General features: G+C 44.0%; 1 protein-coding gene across 1 annotated transcript in view; it reads left to right on the top strand.

Annotated features, from left to right (window-relative positions):
* LOC311035609 (phospholipid-transporting ATPase VD-like) overlaps window positions 1-20529 on the top strand; it is a 66253-nt gene that overhangs the window by 34604 nt on the left and 11120 nt on the right. The window contains exons 9-20 of the mRNA XM_084043911.1: window positions 1044-1175; window positions 1710-1822; window positions 2667-2919; window positions 4498-4724; window positions 7712-7969; window positions 10549-10919; window positions 11949-12225; window positions 14064-14205; window positions 14685-14791; window positions 15841-15967; window positions 17938-18122; window positions 19074-19422. Coding sequence (XP_083900037.1) covers window positions 1044-1175; window positions 1710-1822; window positions 2667-2919; window positions 4498-4724; window positions 7712-7969; window positions 10549-10919; window positions 11949-12225; window positions 14064-14205; window positions 14685-14791; window positions 15841-15967; window positions 17938-18122; window positions 19074-19422 — 2541 coding nt within the window. The remainder of the gene's footprint in view (window positions 1-1043; window positions 1176-1709; window positions 1823-2666; window positions 2920-4497; window positions 4725-7711; window positions 7970-10548; window positions 10920-11948; window positions 12226-14063; window positions 14206-14684; window positions 14792-15840; window positions 15968-17937; window positions 18123-19073; window positions 19423-20529) is intronic.

The raw sequence follows: 20529 nt of genomic DNA on the forward strand, positions 1-20529 counted from the left end.
TGCTGGTTCATCTTGTTTCCTTTCCCTCAGTCTGAGTGTTGTTGGCTCTGCTGTCGCCCCGCGGTGTGTCTACGTTGGTGGCACACCTCTTTCCCCTCCTACAGTATACAGTAGCTGTGCCCTGGGTTGGCTCCCGCAATGTCATTTTGCTTGCCACCAGTTCCGGGTGCCAAAATCAAACATTGGCCAAATTGTGAAATATTACTTGAGAAAGAGGCAAAAATCTACAAGCTCACAACAGCTTTGTGAGCTTGTAGATCGTCTATTTTCACAATATTTATCTGTGGAACTGAGTCAAACTAAATGTAATGCCTCAAGTCCTATATTTCCAAGTGCTTTTCAGGGTGGGGGGTCCCCAGTTGAAATATGATTTCTTTGTGGGGTCGTGGCCTGAAAAGGTTTAGAACCACTGCTGTAGAGGTCTGATGTGGTCCTCCCATCATGTGACATCAAAGTGCCACTCGTAGCATTCTTGTGTAGACTCCATCCAGGGCCTTTTCCCTGCTGTGCTTTGATGCGTCTATCTCTGGGCAGTACTGACTCCACTGTAGCCTATAGTCTTAATGAATAATCCTAATTATCATCCTCTCCTAACGGATAGATATAACTGTATATCAGTGGTTCTCAAACTTTTTCATGTCAAGGACCCCCAAAATTATATGAATTTGGCCGCGGACCCCCCATCTCAAAATATGTTGTTCCAGGGACCCCCCAGAAGCAAAGATTTGAGTTACAAATGTTATAAATATACATACACTGTATTCAAAGATTTGCACACAGTTGTCACGATTTTTCAAAAAATAGCAGATCTACAAGCTCATAGTGCGGCACTTGGTGCCGCACTATGAGCTTGTAGATCTGCTATTTTTGAATAGCCCCAAGTATAAAAGGTTAAAGTGGTTGAAATTATCGTGATGCTATATTAACTCATTTTTGCTGGGGACCCCCTGGAACCCCCCCCCGAAGGACCCCTGGGGGTCCGCGGACCCCACTTTGAGAACCAATGCTGTAGATCTTAAGCTGTGTGTCCTTTGCTCCCACAGGTCATGAGACCAAAGCCATGAAGAACAACAGTGGTCCTCGCTACAAGCGCAGCCAGCTGGAGAGACGTCTGAACGTGGACGTGTTGTGGTGCGTCGTCCTCCTCTTCCTCATGTGCTTCGTCGGCGCCGTAGGTTCGTACCCCAACAAGCACAACACCTTCTATCTACATATGTCCACTTCTTTATGTTTTTTTTGGGGGGCTGTGTAACCGCCCCCTATGAGTGAGGTTTGGACACTGACCAATCCTGCACAGTGATTGGGCAATAGTCTACAACGCAGTCTACAACGCTAACCCTTCCACAGTCAATGCAAATCTATACTTTTGCAAAGTCAGCCAATCACATTACAGCTAGTGTCATCACCACTAGCTGTAATGTGATTGGCTGACTTTGTAAATTCAGGACTGTGATTGGCTAGCGAAACACATAACACATGTGAAGCCCTATGAATAGCAGTATGGACTTAAAAAAACACATTTATGTTTTTTTTAAGTGAGTCATGTTGTGATGACCACACACCGCCCACTTCACACTGGGTGTGATTTTTTTTGTAAATTAATGCCCTACTTCATCATACAAGAGTGTCACACAAAAGTTGTGAAAAAAGCAGATCTACAAGCAGATCTACAAGCTCATAACGTGTGTGTGTGTGTGTGTGTGTGTTAGGTCATGGCCTTTGGCTGAAGCAGTGGAAAGATCCTATCTTCCTGGATGGTGATGAGCCTCCTCCCGCCCTGGCAGGCTTCTACGTCTTCTGGACCATGATCATAGTGCTGCAGGTGGGTCTAATGCTGCTACAGGCTGCCATTCATTATCAATGGTAAATGGTGCATTTATATAGCGCTTTTATCCAAAGCGCTTTACTTACACATTCACACACCGATGGCAGAGGAAACCATGCAATTAAGGCACCAACCTGCTCATCAGGAGCAATTAGGGGTTCAAGGCCCAAGGACACTTCCACACTAACTCTGGGGGGAGCCCGGGATCGAACTGGGAACCTTGCGGTTGCCATCCGGCCGCTCTACCGGCCGCTCTACCCCTGAGCAGTGGTGGAAAGTAACTAAGTACATTTACTTAAGTACTGTACTTAAGTACAATTTTGAGGTATTTGTACTTTACTTAAGTACTTCCAATTTCAAATACTTACTTCTACTCCACTACATCTCAGAGGAAAATATAGTACTTTTACTTCACTACAATTATTTGAAAACTTTTGTTACTAGTTACTTTTCAGACATAAATTATGATATTAAGAAACATACATTAACCACTTTAGTCCTATTTTATACATAGGCTATTTTCAAAACATTTTAGTACTTTTACTTTTGGTACTTTAAGTACATTTTGATACCAATACTTTTGTACTTTTACTCAAGTAAATTTAGAATTCTGGACTTTTACTTGTAACAGAGTACTTCTACATTGCAGTATTGATACTTTTACTTAAGTAAAACAAGCGAGTACTTTTTCCACCACTGACTAAAACTAAATCAAAGTTTGCTGTCAAAATCAACACTGTCTCCCTCCCTCCCTCCCTCCCTCCCTCTCTCTCTCACTCTCTCACACACACACACACACACACACACACACACACACACACACACACACACATACATGCAGGTGCTGATCCCCATCTCGCTGTACGTGTCCATAGAGATCGTGAAGCTGGGCCAGATCTACTTCATCCAGAACGACCTGGACCTGTACAACGAGCCTCTGGACTGCCGCATCCAGTGCCGCGCGCTGAACATCACGGAGGACCTGGGCCAGGTGCAGTACCTGTTCTCTGACAAGACGGGCACGCTGACCGAGAACAAGATGGTGTTCCGCCGCTGCACCATCTACGGCGTGGAGTACCCCCACCTGGACAACGGTGAGGTCATCGACGCTCTGCCCCCCCTGGATCATAATCCCTAATAAGTCCCTTATTTTTTTGTACTGCTTTTTATTTTCATTTCGTATCTTTTACCTTTTTTTTCTGACAATGCTGACCCTGACGCGTTATTTAGGCCAGGGGTCTTCAACAGGGGGTCCGGGACCCCTAGGGGGTCCTCAGACTTACAACAGGGGGTCCGCAAAATCTTTGTGTGATATGTTTCATTTTTACCGTAACCACTTGAAGCCTATATATAGCATCCCTTTTCTGAGGAGAACTTTATCCAAAAATGTATCCAAAAATGTATCCAAAAATGTATCCAAAAATGTATCCAAAAATGTATCCAAAAATATCCAAAAATAGCAGATCTACAAGCTCTTAGAGCTTTTAGATCTGCTATTTTTGGCAAAGAGATATAGGTGTAGAGGGAAAAAAGAGCAGACCAAGTAAACAAAAGAAAGTTGAATCTGAAACACAATTTTATACAATATAGAGGAGGGGGTCCCTGCTTCATCTCTCTGTCAGCTAGGGGGTCCCTGCTTCATCTCTCTCTCAGCTAAGGGGTCCTTGGCCTGATTTAGGTGAAAATCCGCTGTGATTGGCCAGTAGACGCTGTGATTGACAGTTCTCGTTTTTTGCAACTATGCGTAAACCCAACCTTAACCCTAACCCTAACCTCATTAAGACTATGCCTGCCAGGGAGCCAATCAGACACAGGTAAGGCGGGACTATCCTATAACGTTGGTGGGATTCATAATCAAGCGACCCTGACATTAATCTCAGAAACATTAATCTTTTTACAGAATCGTGATCATTTTTTTTACAGAATCCTTAAAATATTTTTTCGCAAATGATACTATAAATACTGATAATTGCTTTTCCCTATTTCATCTGAATATTAGGAGTTTATGTAAGCATTTAGGTGACCTTACTGATTATCTCACCATGCTTCACATGCAATTTAAGATAATTGTAGATCGACAACAAGCTCACAACGCGTCACGCTGCGATGCGCTGTGAGCTTGTCCATCGGGTATTTTCAGCAAAAGCTTTCCTCACAATAACAGAAAACAGAAAATACACTAGCATAGAGCCCTGAGGGACTCCGCCATATGGGGTTTAACCCATTAAGACCTGGAACTGTGTCATTTTTAGATTTGAGCTAAAAAGCATTATTTTACACGTTGGGCTATTCAAAAATAGCAGATCTACAAGCTCATAGCGCAGCACCGAGTGCCGCGCTATGAGCTTGTAGATCTGCTATTTTTGAAAAATCGTGAAAATGTGTGCAAATCTTTGAATATATATATTTTTTAAAGCGAACATTTTTAACTCAAATCTTTGCTTCTGGGGGGGTCCCTGGAACAAGACATTTTGATGGGGGTCCGCGGCCAAATACATATAATTTTGGGGGTCCTTGACATGAAAATGTTTGAGCACCACTGATACAGAAACATAGGTTTTTCAGAATACTGTTGAGATTTAGGAGACATGTATAATCGGCTTCAGGTCTCAATGGGTTAAGTGCTTAAAGTGTGTGTGTGTGTGTGTGTGCGCGCGTGTTCGTGTATACAGCGCGGAGGCTGGAGGTGTACGAGGCGGAGGAGAGCGAGACGCACGGTCGCTCGCCCACGCTGCGGTCGGGCTGCAGCGTGAAGTCTCTGAGCTGCCGCTCGCTGAGCTGCAACCGCAGCTCCGTGTCGCTGCACACGCTGACCAATGAGGACGAGGCGGACGGCGAGCACGACGACGCCTCCGACCCCGCCCACCAACCGCCGCCTGGTGCATTCTGCAGCCGCATGGTCGGTCTCTCACACACGCGCACACACACACACACACACATGGAACGCATCTGTGTCACTTTTTCAATTGAGCTAAAAAGCATTATTTTACACTTTGGCTATTCAAAAATAGCAGATCTACAAGCTCATAGCGCGGCACCGAGTGCCGCGCTATGGGCTTGTAGATCTGCTACAGATGTGCCACTTCAAAACTTCACACGTTACTGTTCTTTCCCTGAAAGTGCCCTGAAAATGCATTTTTTTTCCTCCCTTTTCTGCCCTTAAAAATGCACTGTTTAGCCCCTGAAAAGAAGTTACTACACACCCCCGTTTTTCCCTTCAACAGACATCAATATACATGAAAACAAAAGAATGTGTGTTGAAGAAGGTGTCAGACTCATTATGAGGCGAAAGGTGATTTGAAGAGGTCCTTGACCAGTTGCTCAAATTAATTAGCATCATAAAAGCAGTGATCATCAAAATAATTCAGCATTTTAAATACCCTTCTTTGTCCCTCTTATTGCCCTGGGAATCCCCTGAAAATGTACTGTCTTGGCGATGGCAGGACATTTGAAGTTTTGAAATGGCACATCTGTATTTTTGAAAAATCCTGAAAATGTGTGCAAATCTTTGAATATATATATTCTTTTAAAGCAAACATTTTTAACTCAAATCTTTGCTTCTGGGGTTTCCTGGAACAAAATATTTTGAGATGGGGGTCCGTGGCCAAATTGATATCATTTTGGGGGTCCTTGACATGAAAAAGTTTGAAAACCACTGATATAGAAACATACGTTTTTCAGAAAACCGTTTAGGATTTAGAAGACATTTTGCCGAATCGGAACCTTAGGCCTCAATGGGTTAATTCATCAGGGTAAAAACACATAACGGAGATAAGTGAACTATGATTGGAATGTGTAATGGATAAGAACACGTGTTTGTGTTGTGTGTAGCAACAATGTAAACGGCAGTCTGACTGATAAATGATGTGTGTTATCTTATCTCATAGACCTTTTATTATACTGACAACTTACACACCACCAGGCTTTCAATTAACATGACTTATCTTTTATACATGAAAGACAGTGTGTGCGCACACACACACACACACACACACACACACACACACACACACACACACACACACACACACACACACACACACACACACACACACACACACACACACACACACACACACACACACACAAATGAATACATGTTTAAAGTAGTTTAAACACACACACACACAAACTGTAATGTAAACTGTGAAACTGCAATTGAAAGAAACTTTTTTTTTTGTCCTGTACAATTTTTAACAACCTTGAGAGCCATTTGCAATTTTTCAATTCATCACATATCTACCTTACAATTTGAATCCAGTGTCGAATGTTTGCCTGTGTGTAAGTTCCATCACTGTTGCCAGATTGCGCGCGAGCAACAAGCAACCAGCTTGATGCAAAAACACCGCCCTGCGCACTGCGCATGCGTCGACGCACTTTCCCTAAACAATTACACGCCACTTCACGCTTACAACTCCTGGACATGGCAACCCCGGCAACCCCGCCCCCCATCCAAATACTGTCTGTCTGACTCTTTGGGAGGGTTGAACGCAGCCTGCTTCATCAATCTGTGCCGCACATTCTGGTCCTGCAAGAGCCTGTGTGAATACATAGATAGATGAACGGGTGAAATGTGTCCGTCTCTCAGTTTGCTTTCGTTTTCGGTTTGCGTCTGGAAACACGGTTGCTCTCGCTTTTGGTTTGCGTGTCCAAAACATCTACAGTCTACTTCACGAGAGCCTCGCGCCAGCGACTAGACGGAAGGGTCGCGTAGCGACCCGCACCTCTAGTTTGTATACATACTGAAGGCAGCTACTGTATGTATTTGTGTTTGTGAAAACAGAAGTTCTTAGATCAGGGGTCTTCAACCTTTTCAGGCCAAGGACCCCCTAGCTGAGAGAGAGATGAAGCAGGGACCCCCTACTCTATATTGTATAAAATTGTGTTTTTGGCTAAAGTTCTCCTCAGAAAAGGGATGCTAGGGTTCAAGTGGTTAATGTAAAAAAAATTGTCATATCACACAAAGATTTGGCAGACCCCCTGTAGTAACTCTGAGGACCCCTTAGGGGTCCCGGACCCCCTGTTGAAGACCCCCCTCTTAGATTATTATGTTATGAATGCAGAATCATCAGAAGAAAGTTCTTACAAACGTGTCTTTTAATGAATGACTCATAGACCACACAGAGCAGTAGGCTATGAATAATGTTGTCAGTTATTCCCCCACATATCCAACAATAAAAAGAAGGTTTAGTTGAGTTTGCCATAAGGGCAGTAGTGCATGTGTTTGATGAGACACACACACACACACACACACACACACACACACACACACTCACACACACACACACACACACACACACACACACACACACACATCACCCTATGACATGGCCACGTGTCCTAATCATGATAACTCTAAGGCAATCCGGTGCACTTCCCCTTGTCCTCCCTTTCCTACAGTATATGAAAGTTCTTGACTTCGTGCTTCCCAGTGACTGCTGTCAACTACATTGACGACGTGTCATCTTAGGTCACCAAGTCATTGAGTGAACCGTTTCATTAACAAGGCCATGATATCATGGTCATTAATATGTGTTATTTATCTTATTGAATTTGAAATAAAGATCTCTCTCTCTCTCTCTCTCTCTCTCTCTGTGTCTCTCTCTCTCTCTGTCTCTCTCTCTCTGTGTCTCTCTCTCTCTGTCTCTGTCTCTCTCTCTCTCTGTCTCTCTCTCTCTCTCTCTCTCTCTCTCTCTCTCTCTCTCTCTCTCTCTCTCTCTCTCTCGCTCTGTCTCTCCCACTCTCCCCCTCTCTCTCTCCCTCTCCCTCTCCCTCTCTGTCTCTGTCTCTGTCTCTGTCTCTCTCTCTCTGTCTCTCTCTCTGTCTCTGTCTATGTCTCTCTCTGTCTCTCTGTCTCTCTCTCTCTCTCTCCCTCCCCCCCTCCAGGCTAAGGAGGTGGTACCAGACCCCCTGCTGGTCAGGAAGTTGAACTGTCTCTCCTCTCCTCCTCTGCTGGCTCTGAGCGGTGCCGGCAGCAACTCGCCGTGGGCGGCGGCCCCGCCCCCCACCAGCAGCTCCGTGGGCCCGCCCCCCACCTCTGTGGCCCCGCCCAGTCTGGAGCTCACCTACATAGTGGACTTCTTCATGGCGCTGGCCATCTGTAACAGTGTGGTGGTGTCCTCCCCCAGTCAGCCACGGCATGTGGTCAGTCACTGCCCACATATACAGACATAGTAGAGGCATGTGGTCAGTCACTGCCCACATATACAGACATAGTAGAGACATGTGGTCAGTCACTGCCCACATATACAGACATAGTAGAGACATGTGGTCAGTCACTGCCCACATATACAGACATAGTAGAGACATGTGGTCAGTCACTGCCCACATATACAGACATAGTAGAGACATGTGGTCAGTCACTGCCCACATATACAGACATAGTAGAGGCATGTGGTCAGTCACTGCCCACATATACAGACATAGTAGAGACATGTGGTCAGTCACTGCCCACATATACAGACATAGTAGAGGCATGTGGTCAGTCACTGCCCACATATACAGACATAGTAGAGACATGTGGTCAGTCACTGCTCACATATACAGACATAGTAGAGACATGTGGTCAGTCACTGCCCACATATACAGACATAGTAGAGACATGTGGTCAGTCACTGCCCACATATACATACATAGTAGAGACATGTGGTCAGTCACTGCCCACATATACATACATAGTAGAGACATGTGGTCAGTCACTGCCCACATATACAGACATAGTAGAGACATGTGGTCAGTCACTGCCCACATATACAGACATAGTAGAGACATGTGGTCAGTCACTGCCCACATGTACAGACATAGTAGAGACATGTGGTCAGTCACTGCCCACATATACAGACATAGTAGAGACATGTGGTCAGTCACTGCCCACATATACAGACATAGTAGAGACATGTGGTCAGTCACTGCCCACTTATACAGACATAGTAGAGACATGTGGTCAGTCACTGCCCACATATACAGACATAGTAGAGACATGTGGTCAGTCACTGCCCACTTATACAGACATAGTAGAGACATGTGGTCAGTCACTGCCCACATATACAGACATAGGAAGAGGATTTTGAATTTAGACAGAAGAGAAAACGTATTACATAATATCAAATAGACCCTCGGGCAGTGGTGGAAAAAAGTTTTACTTAACCCATTGAGACCTGAAGCCAATTCTACACGTCTCCTAAATCTCAACAGTATGCTGAAAAACGTATGTTTCTATATCAGTGGTGCTCAATCTTTTTCATGTCAAGGACCCCCAGAATTATATGTATTTGGCCGCGGACCCCCATCAAAATATTTTGTTCCAGGGACCCCCAGAAACAACGATTTGAGTTAAAAATGTTCGCTTTAAAAATATATATATTCAAAGATTTGCACACATTTTCACGATTTTTCAAAAATAGCAGATCTACAAGCTCATAGCGCGGCACTCGGTGCCGCGCTATGAGCTTGTAGATCTGCTATTTTTGAATAGCCAAAGTGTAAAATAATGCTTTTTAACTCAAATCTAAAAATGAGACAGTTCCAGGTCTCAATGGGTTAAGTAAAAGTATCAATACTGCAATGTAGAAGTACTATGTTACAAGTGAAAGTCCCGTTTTAAAATATGTACTTGAGTAAAAGTAAAAAAATTGGCATCAAAATATACTATGTAATACAATGCAGGTCCACAAATAACGATTTTTTTGCAACCTCTGCTGGTCACTACCGTCACTGCATGATATAGCGTTGTCCTTCATTACCCAGAATTCCATTTGTTTTCACCGGAAGACGGAAGCGTTTTGTTTTCACCGGAAGACGGAAGCGTTTCAAAAAGCGTTCTATTAATTGTTGTATATTATCTGCGGATCGTTTCTCTTAGCCAGTGGAGCTTTAGTTACCGTGAGCTGTGTTTTCTTTTGCTGTTGTTTTCACATCTTCAAATCCTATAATGTCTTAAAAACAGCGTGAGATTCCTTTTTGTTATTAGCACGGTAGTTCCTGGCCAAACAGGAAACCGGTGCATTTCCGTTCCCGTTTCCGGCCAGATGGTGTCATTTTCGCGGGAAACGCGTCCCTGTCCACTTTCAATAGAAATATATATTTATAAAAGGCTTTCGGGGGTGAAATTCATGCAGTGGGCGTTGTGAAACATTTGCCACTCACAAAAGATATACAATTTAACTTTCGTTTTTTGGGAAAACTTACCTAGTATAACTTTAAAGGTCCAAAAGTAAAAGTACTAAAATGTTTGAAAATAGCCGATCTACAAGCTCGCAACGCGTCGCAATGCGACGCGTTGCGAGCTTGTAGATCGGCTATTTTCAAATAGCCTATGTATAAAATAGGGCTAAAGTGGTTAATGTATGTTTTATGATATAATCATTTATATCTGCAAGTAACTAAAGTTTTCAAATAATTGTAGTGGAGTAAAAGTACAATATTTGCCTCTGAGATGTCGTGGAGTAGAAGTAGAAGTACTGAAGAATGGAAATACTCCAGTTAAGTAAAAAATCACACCCAGTGTGAAGTGGGCGTTGTAGTCTATTGGCCAATCACGGTGCAGGATTGGTCAGTGTCCAAAACTCACTTATAGGGGGCGGTTACACCGCCCCAAAAATACCTAAAAATAAGTACAGTAATTGAGTACATGTACTTAGTTACTTTACACCACTGGTCTCTAGAGAGGGCTTTTAAGTGGGTTTTAACATCCTCTTCTCTGGGTTGTTCTTGTTCTTCTCCAGGTCCAGGTCCCTGAGTACAGAACTCCTCTGAAGTCCCTGGAGGACATCAAGCTGATGTTCGGGCGCTTCAGCCTGACCCACTTCTCTGCTCTGTCCACACTGTCCGTGTCCTCCTCCACCGCCCCCCTGCAGGCCACCGAGAGCCCCCACAGCTTCACACGCAGACTGTTCACCTGGGGGGGAGGGGGGAATAAGGCCGGTTCCTTCAGCCCCGCTACCGCTGCTACGCCGTCACCCATCGCCACCCACACCCACAGGGAAGGGCCCGAGTCTGACCACAGCCCGCCAGGCCCAGAGCCTCCAGGAGAACTGGAGGCCTCCATCCTGGGGTCCATGAAGTCCACCACACAGGTGGAAAAGAGGAGTGACGGGTAGGGCCTTGATATACCTAGTGTTAACCCATTCAATCCGGGAACACATCTGTGTCATTTTTAAGATGTCATATACCTAGTGTTAACCCATTCAATCCGGGAACACATCTGTGTCATTTTTAAGATGTCTTGGGCTATTCAAAAATAGCAGATCTACAAGCTCATAGCGCGGCACCGAGTGCCGCGCTATGAGCTTGTATATCTACTATTTTTGAAAAATCGTGAAAATGTGTGCAAATCTTTGAATATATATATATATATATATATTTTAAGACAACATTCGTAACTGTCAAATGTCTCAACAAATGTCTTTATTTTTCTGAAAAAAATATTGTTGCTATATCAGTGGTGCTCAAACCTTTTCTTGTGAAGGACCACCCAAAATGATATGTTTTTGGCCACCGATCCCCATCAAAATATGTTGTTCCAGGGACCCCCCAGAAGCAAAGATTTGAGTAAAAAATATATACGTATTAATATATAAAAAATGTATACATTCAAAGATTTGCACAAATGTTCACTTTTTTTCTATGAGCTCGTAGATCTACTATTTTGAATAGCCAAAGTATAAAAATAATGGTTATAGGTAAAAATGACACAGATGCGTTCCCGGATGTCAACTTAAATCTACAGTTGATGTAGTCGACTAAAATGTTTTTTTTTGGCAGGCCGTGATGGCATCGTAATGCCTTATTTAGCCAACTTAGCTGTGTGCTGAAAATAGGCGATCTACAAGCTCACAACGTGCCGCAGTGTGATGCTTGTAGATCGCCATGACACCCACGCGCAACCAAGCATAAAATGACTACTGGATCTTTTCTCCACTAGTTCCCTCCCTAATACATTTAGTCTAGTTTTCTTTTGTTGACGAAATCGCCAATATAGTTAATCATAGTTTTAGTCCTCTTACTGTAGCTTTAGTATTTGTCAGTGAAAAAAGGTAGTCAACTAAATATTATCCTCCTAGTTTTAGTTTTAAAATTAACACTTGAAAGCCCCATTTCAACTAACATTTCATGATGGTGACAGCGATGGGGAGGACGAGGAGGAGGAGGAGGAGGAGGGCTGGCAAACGGAGGACGTTTCGCCCGCCGAGCGCGTGGACGTCCTCTCCAGCAACAACAGCTCCGCCGGCGGAGGCGCTGACACGGACAACGCCGCGGACGACCAGCTGCTCTACGAGGCGGAGAGCCCCGACGAGGCGGCTCTGGTCCACGCCGCCAGAGCCTACCGCTGCACGCTGCGCGCCCGCTCCGCAGAGCGCCTCCTGGTGGACTTGCCGGGGATGGGCTCCCTGGCCGTGCAGGTACAGCACACCATAGATATATATATATAAGAAAGGCTAGATGGCTCAAGGGGGAGTCGCAAGCGTAGCTCAACCGCGGCCATCTTGCGACAGTCATTCATAACATTCAGTGGTGGAAAAAGTACTCAAATTTTTTACTTGAGTAAAAGTACCAATATTGCAATATAAAAATACTCTGTTACAAGTAAAAGTCAAACATTTAAAATTTACTTCAGTAAAAGTACAAAAGTATTGGCATCAAAATGTACCAAAAGTAAAAGTACTAAATATTTGAAAATAGCCGATCTACAAGCTCACAACGCGTCGCGATGCGACGCGTTGTGAGCTTGTAGATCTGCTATTTTCAAATAGCCTAGGTATAAAATAGGGCTAAAGTGGTTAATGTATGTTTCATTATATCATAATTTATATCTGAAAAGTAACTAATAACTAAAGTTTTCATATAATTGTAGTGGAGTAAAAGTACAATATTTGCCTCTGAGATGTAGTGGAGTAGAAGTAAAATAATTAGAAATTGGAAATACTCAAGTAAAGTACAAATAGTCAAATACCTCAAAATTGTACCTAAGTACAGTACTTAAGTAAATGTACTTAGTTACTTTCCACCACTGATAACTTTATGTCTATGGTGCAGGTGCATGTACTATTGAAATAACCATAGCGTTGCACAGTATCATAACTACATCTTTGGTGTTTACAACACACCAAACCGTTTGAAAATCGGATGAAAATTGAGCACGCTATGGTTATTTATTTCAATAGTACATGTACCATAGATCAGTGGTTCTCAAACTTTTTCATGTCAAGGACCCCCAAATTGACACTTATTAGCCTGCGGACCCCCATTGAAAAGATATGCCAGGGACCCCCCATAAGAGACGATTTTTACGGCTCTATTAGTGATTCTCAACCATTTTAATTTCAAGGACCCCCCCAGTTTGACATGCATTAGACTACGGACCCCCATTTAATGGCATTTATATCTCTGGGACCCCAATTCATATTGTAAAATCAATGTTAATTTAACTCTGAGAGTGTACAAATGGAACCAAATGGACCCGTTAGGGTCCATTTGGTTCCATTGGTACACTCTCAGAGTTACAGACCCATAAGGGTCCATTTGGTTCCAATCCATCATTTAGCTGGGGACCCCCTGGAACCCCCTCAAGTACCCCTGGGGGTCCCCGGACCCCACTTTGAGAACCAATGCCATAGATAATGTTATGAATGAGCGAGCTGACTGTCGCAAGATGGCCGCCATGTGGCAACGTCGTACTCCATTGGCCAGCAGCGCGGGTGAGTCATCTAGTGTTTATATATATCTATGCAGCACACTACGTTACTGTATACAGTATATATATACACCTTGAATCAGGTCCACCGGACAAATACCTAGAATTTTGGGGGTCCTTGACATGAAAAAAGTGTGAGAACCACTGATATTATTGCAACATAAGTGGTATTTAAAAAAGAAAAACTGTTACATATACTGTTAACATATACATTCAAAGATTTGCACAAATGTTCGATATTTCAAGGACCCCCATAACTCTGAGAGTGTACAAATGGAACCATTTGTACACTCTCAGAGTTACACACCCGTAAGGGCTCATTCGGAACCCCCCTCAAGGAACCATGCGGGTCCTTGGAACTAGCTGGTGCAGCACCCTGACTCTGTTTGACCAGAATGGAGCAGAGCCTTCATTAGCATCATTGGTAACAACCTGTGAAGAAAGTAAAGGAAAGAGGCCCAATTTCTTACCAATATGGCTGATGTGCATTAGAGCCCATATTTTATCATATCATGCATTCATTCCCTAATTGTGATTGTGATCCAGCTGCTGCACATCCTGCCGTTCGACTCGACCAGGAAGAGGATGTCCGTGGTGGTCCGCCACCCTCTGACGGGCCAAGTGGTGGTCTACACCAAGGGGGCCGACTCTGTCATCATGGAGCTGGCCGAGGCGCCGCCGCCACAAGGTGGGGTGACCATCATCATCACAATTAAATAACGCTGTTTGCTAAACTGTGGGGGGTAGTGATGCACGGGGGGGGGGGGCAAGGTTCGCGGGGTCAAGGTTCCAGACACAATTATCCCAGGGCGGGCAGAGCGGGTCAACACACGGGGAAAAAAAGAAAAGAAAAAGCATTCTGATACATTCTCTCAACTTTTTCCGCTTGTGTTCAATGTGAATTTAATGGTTCCGCTCGCTCCAGTTTCTCTCTCTCTCTCTCTCTCTCTTTCTCTATCTCTCTCGAAAGAGAGAGAGAAAGCGGGCGGGCAGTGACCCGTTTTTTGGTCACAGGGTCGTTTTTATGGGTCACGTGTAAATATCCCCTTTTGTTTATTTTGTTTCTAGCAATCTGCAACCCTAGTGGTGACAGAAACGTAGTATTTTCTTGTTGACACAATGTGGTGACGTTGTTGTGTGTGTGTGTGTGTGTGTGTGTGTGTGCAGGCAGAGAGCAGGCAGCAGAGACCTACGCTCACATCAGGGAGCAAACACAGAAACATCTGGACGGCTACGCCAGAGAGGGCCTCCGTACGCTATGCATCGCTAAGAAGGTAAATATGTTATTAATAAAGTCAAAGGAGAGCTCTCTCTTTGTCTCTGCCAGCTGTGTGTGTGTGTGTGTGTGTGTGTGTGTGTGTGTGTGTGTGTGTGGGTCGGTCAACCGGGGCGTGTCCACAGAGAATGCCTTTTGAGCTGAGCAATGCTTTTTGCCTATGAAGCGCGATGCCCGCCGCTCTGTTCCAACCTGTCAACCATTGAGGTGCTCACTGCCCATACTTCTGTGTTATTATTAGCACAAATGGCTTAGCAGATACAACGTAAACATGGGCTTCTCATGATTGTACTAATTACTAATGATGATTCCCCGGCGGGTTGTACATTATCGGGTTTGTCACATACAATCAGGAGAATCAAATGACCGGCAATTATTTCCAAGAGTTGAACCGTTTCCATCTTGAAGTGTCCAAAAAACACTGGGCGTCGGGAGCACTGAAGCGTGATGGTGGGCACTGGGGGAAAAGGAGCTCACCAGCACGTCTTTACCATAGAGCAGTGGTTCTCAACCAGTGGTCCGGGGACCACCAGTGGTCCTTGAGGAGTTCCCAGGTGGTCCCCAGCTAAATGATGGAGAGTTGGTAACCAAATGGACCCCTATAAATCTTTAACTCTTGAGAGCGTAAAATGAAACCAAATGGACCCTTACGGGTCCATTTGGTTTCATTTTACGCTCTCAAGAGTTAAATTATTGTTAAACATTTGCATCACTTAATTTCCAAGAAGTCTACACAGTGTAGAAGAATTATTATTTTGATCAATGTTTGCATGTTATCTCTCCTGTGGTACCAACATCAATACAACATGGATGGAATTGTGGACAAAAGCGTATCCAACGACAACAAAATATTCTAAGTCTTGGGTCTGAGAGTCTAAATCTCATCACACAGTAGTTCCGTGGCTCAAATGCCCAATAGATAATGGACCTTGATATGAAAAGGGTTGAAAACCACTGCCATAGAGAATTGTGTGACAGACTGGCGCTGCCAACTCAAAAGGCTTTTCTCTGCGGACACTCATCATTACTGTGTGGTGCATCCTCCAGGTGATGGAGGAGGAGGAGTACGAGGTGTGGCTGAAGAGACACGTGTTTGCTGAGACCAGCATCGAGAACAGAGAGGAGCTGCTGATGGAGTCTGCTCAGAACCTGGAGACCAACCTCACTCTGCTGGGTAATTCAATTCAATCTTTATTTCAGACCCAGGAGGATCCATATCACAAGAATACAACACCACACAATAAAAACATAAAATAAAATAAAATAAATAAAAATAATGCAAATAGCCCACATTTGTTCAGTTTCTGACGTACAGACATGTGCGCCAATGGTTCCACAGTGAACCTCACAGAACTTCTGTCAGGTTCTGTAAGAATACACACTGTACACCCTGTACTGAACACAGACCAACCTCACTACTCTGCTGGGTAAGAGTACACACTGAACACCCTGTACACGAGAGCTCTTCACAGGTCCAAAATGATAGACCCAAACCCTTATGGACCTGTGCATTTTGTTCCGGATCTGAGTGGACATTCTTTTTAAAAAGACGGATGAGATCCGATTTGTTCCAAGATATTACAGACCCGACCTATTCTTTTATTGACCCGACACAACCTAAAATACCTAAAATAACAGGCTAGATGTCATTAATACTCTAGAATTAAACCTAGCAGCTACGTTGCAGCCTACAGCAAGAGACGATGACAATAAATTGCCTGTTTTCACCTCGATTAATAAGGAATCCATGGCAACACCCGAGCGCAACCAAACATAAAATGACTTGTCTTTTAGTTCTACTGGATCTCTTCTCCACTAGTCCCTCACTGACATTTTAGTCTAGTTTTTATTTGTTGACGAAATTGTCAATATATTTCGTCTTAGTTTTAGTAATCGTAGCTTAGTTTTTATTTCGTTTTCGTCAGTGAAAAAAGGTAGTTTTCAGTCGACGAAATCAACACTGCTTCGCTCTCACTGAACTGACTCACTGCAGTAATCTGGTCTTAGTTTTTATCATCATACTGTAGTTTAGTTTTGTCAGTGAAAAAAGGTAGTCGATGAACATTTTCCGTCATAGTTTTAGTCGACAAAATCAACACTGGTACACATGTAAAGTTGTTGAATATATTCTGACAATGACAATGAAAAAAATACATCCTGCTCAAATAGATGGAGCATGATTCTCCTGATGTTTCTAGCTGGCATAATATAATATTTATCATACCACTGGTATTAATTGGATTAATTGTAAAATAAAGATCTATATTATGAGCACCCTTCCCGACCTTCCGTATCTTGGCCCAAGACTGCATTGTTTTAATAGTGCATTGTAATATGAATGTTTTACTTCATATTTATAGCCTTGTACTGTATGTCAACGTGACGCAAAGAAGAGGCTGTTAATCTCTCCCTGTTCAGTGTTTATGAACCTGCATATGAACTGTAGAATACTCTTTGATTGTTTATTGTTCTGAATCACATGTATTTGTCAGGGCTAAAGGGTCAATCAGTGCCATCTGGTGGACATAATATGTAGCAATAGCAAGGACCGTACACACATACTGTCAGATGTTTTTTATCAGCGATTCCCTACCTGTGGGCTGTGAAGATATTGCACGTGGGCCCCCAAATAATTGGAAAAATACCAAGATTTAGTTGATAATGTAACGAAGATGAATATATAAAAAGACAAATGCCATGGTATTTATTTCTCTGTAAAACCTTGAACATTATATTTTAATTTTGATGCTGATAAATTTGAACTTAACTTAACTTGACCTGGAACGCATCTGTGTCACTTTAGATTTCTTTGGCTATTCAAAAATAGCAGATATACAAGCTCATAGCGCGGCACCGAGTGCCGTGCTATGAGCTTGTAGATCTGCTATTACTGAAAAATCTTGAAACATTTTTTTTAGATTATTTTCAAAAAACTGTTAGGATTTAGAAAACATTTTTAAGAATGGCCTCAGGTCTTAGTGGGTTAAATTATACTATGTTAGATCAATCATTTTACATATTGTGTTAATTGTTTGGGGCTCCTTTCACACTGTTTCACAAATCACATAATAGGACTTGGCCATACAATTTTCAAAAGTCGTGAAATTTGATTTGACTTTAATCCATGTGTGTGCGTGTGTACAGGTGCTACAGGGATCGTGGACAGGCTTCAGGAGGAGGTCCCAGAGACCATCGAGTCTCTGCAGAAGGCCGGGGTCAAAGTATGGGTCCTCACTGGGGACAAACAGGAGACGGCCGTCAACATCGCCTGCGCCTGCAAACTGCTCCAACCCAACGATCAGCTCCTGACTGCAAACTGTGGCAGCAAGGTTAGACATTATTACTGTAGATATAATCAGGGTGATCTTCTAGATATGTAGGAATGCAATGTTGTTTGCTATTGGTTTGATTGTAATGTTAGTAGAAGCCGGATCTGCCTGCCTACCTAACTACTCTAACCAAACCAATGTTTTCAAATTGCAACCAGCCATTACCTGATGTGTCTAACAAGAAGTCAACCTGCGTGATGACGCCCCTGTCTTACCTTGGGTTAACTCATTGACTGCCAGAGTTAAAACATGATCTCCGGACTCCTTGCCGGCAAAAACGACGATTTTACTGTACCTTTGAAAAATCATGGAATATTCTACGTGACCTCCTTCCTCGCAGAGATCGGCTCATTACACGCAAGGGGGGTCCGGTAGAATCGGGGGGGAAACATAAGCCTTTTCGATCAGCCTCATTCATGGATTTTGCATTTGTTCACATCTACCTTACAATTTGAATCTACAGTCATGCGCGAGAATGTTTGTACGCGACGACCAGTGTCCACGCTGTGCACTGCGCATGCGTGGACGCACTTTCCCTAACCAATTACACGCCACTTCACGCTTACAACTCCTGGATATGGCAACCCCGGCAACCCCCCACCCCATCCAAATACTCTCTGTCTGACTCTTTGGGAGGGTTGAATGCAGCGAACGCCGTCTCGCTGGGCTGAGCGGGCTGCTTCATCAATCTGTGCCGCACATTCTGGTCCTGCAACAGCCTGTGTCAATAGATAGATAGATGAACGGGTGAAATGTGTCCGTCTCTCAGTTTGCTTTCGTTTTCGGTTTGCGTCTCGAAACAAACACTGCTGTTGCTCTCGCTTTTGGTTTGCGTGTCGAAAACGTCTACAGCATACTACACGAGAGCCTCGCGCCAGCGACTAGACGGAAGGGTCGCGTAGCGACCCGCACCTCTAGTTTTCTACAAATGTTGTTGTGTTGTATGTTTAGGATGCGTGTGAGGCGCTGCTCCAGGAGCTCATCGTGGAGGTGGAGCGCGGCCGCCTGAACAGTCTGACCGCGGCGAGGGAGGAGGGGGCGGAGCCGCCAGGAGGCGGACGCCGGACGCACGGAGACGCTGCTGCGGTCAGGACGGTGGCGATGGCGGACGGACCGGGCTTCACTCTGGTGATGGACGGCCGCACGCTCAACTGGGCCCTGCAGGAGGACCTGAAGGAGGCCTTCCTGGAGCTGAGCCAGCGCTGCAAGGCGGTCATCTGCTGCCGCTCCACGCCGCTGCAGAAGAGCCAGGTGGTCCGCCTGGTGCGGGACCACCTCAAGGTCATGACCCTGGCCATAGGTGAGGAGGAACAAAACCTAAAGTTCTATAGAGCATTGGTTCTCAAAGTGGGGTCCGGGGACCCCCAGGGGTATTGATTGTTTATTTATTTCGAACACTGTTAAAAGACAAAATAAATACATCAGATTAACATAATGCACTTAAAAAATATACCAGGGGGTCCCCAGCTAAATTATTTATAGGAACCAAATGGACCCGTATTGGTCTGTAACTCTGAGAGTGTACAAATGGAACCAAATGGACGCTAACGGGTCCATTTGGTTCCATTTGTACACTCTCAGAGTTAAATTAACATTGATTTTACAATATGAATTGGGGTCCCAGAGATAGAAATGCCATTAAATTACAATGATTGAGAATCACTGCTAGAGCCGTAAAAATCTTCTCTTATGGGGGTCCCTGGCTTATCTTTTCAAATGGGGGTCCGTGGGCTAATAAGTGTCAATTTGGGGGTCCTTGACATGAAAAAGTTTGAGAACCACTGCTATAGAGAACCCAAAGTGTGACATGACTGCCTGGTGTAAAGTAACTAAGTACATTTACTCAATTTACTATTTACTCGGGTGATAGTGTAAAGTTTGTTTCTGTTAGGCATAGACAGTATGGTAAAAAAAACATGCGTAACAATACAACAAAACGGGTTGAATGATGCTTTTGTGCAGTAATAGCAGAAGATGAGGGGCAACAGATAATGGTCTTAACTTGCGGATTACATAAAGTCTTTGCTGAAAACGTTTATGGATAGATGTAATGTGTTGATCAAACCTAAGTCTGTTGTCCAGTGTGAGTCCAAGATATGTGAAACTGTCAACCTGTTCTACTGTTTTACCATGGATGAGGAGTGGGCTGAGTCCAGTTTGAGTTGTGTTAATGACCCGTTCTTTTGTTTTGTCCACATTCAACTCTAAGTAGTTGTCAGTGCACCACTGTGTGAAATGAGAGATGGTGTTATGGAAGTCCGTAATAGAGTTATTGTCATGGAGCAGTCCAAGAATGGCAGTGTCATCAGAGTATTTAAAGTATGTGATGTTGGTGGGTGAAGGGCTGAGACAGTCATTTGTGCATAATGTGTAGAGGAAAGAACTGAGTACACAGCCCTGAGGGGCA

This window comes from Gymnoscopelus microlampas (genome assembly GCF_963454915.1).
Source record: "Gymnoscopelus microlampas genome assembly, chromosome: 20".
Classification (NCBI taxonomy): domain Eukaryota; kingdom Metazoa; phylum Chordata; class Actinopteri; order Myctophiformes; family Myctophidae; genus Gymnoscopelus; species Gymnoscopelus microlampas.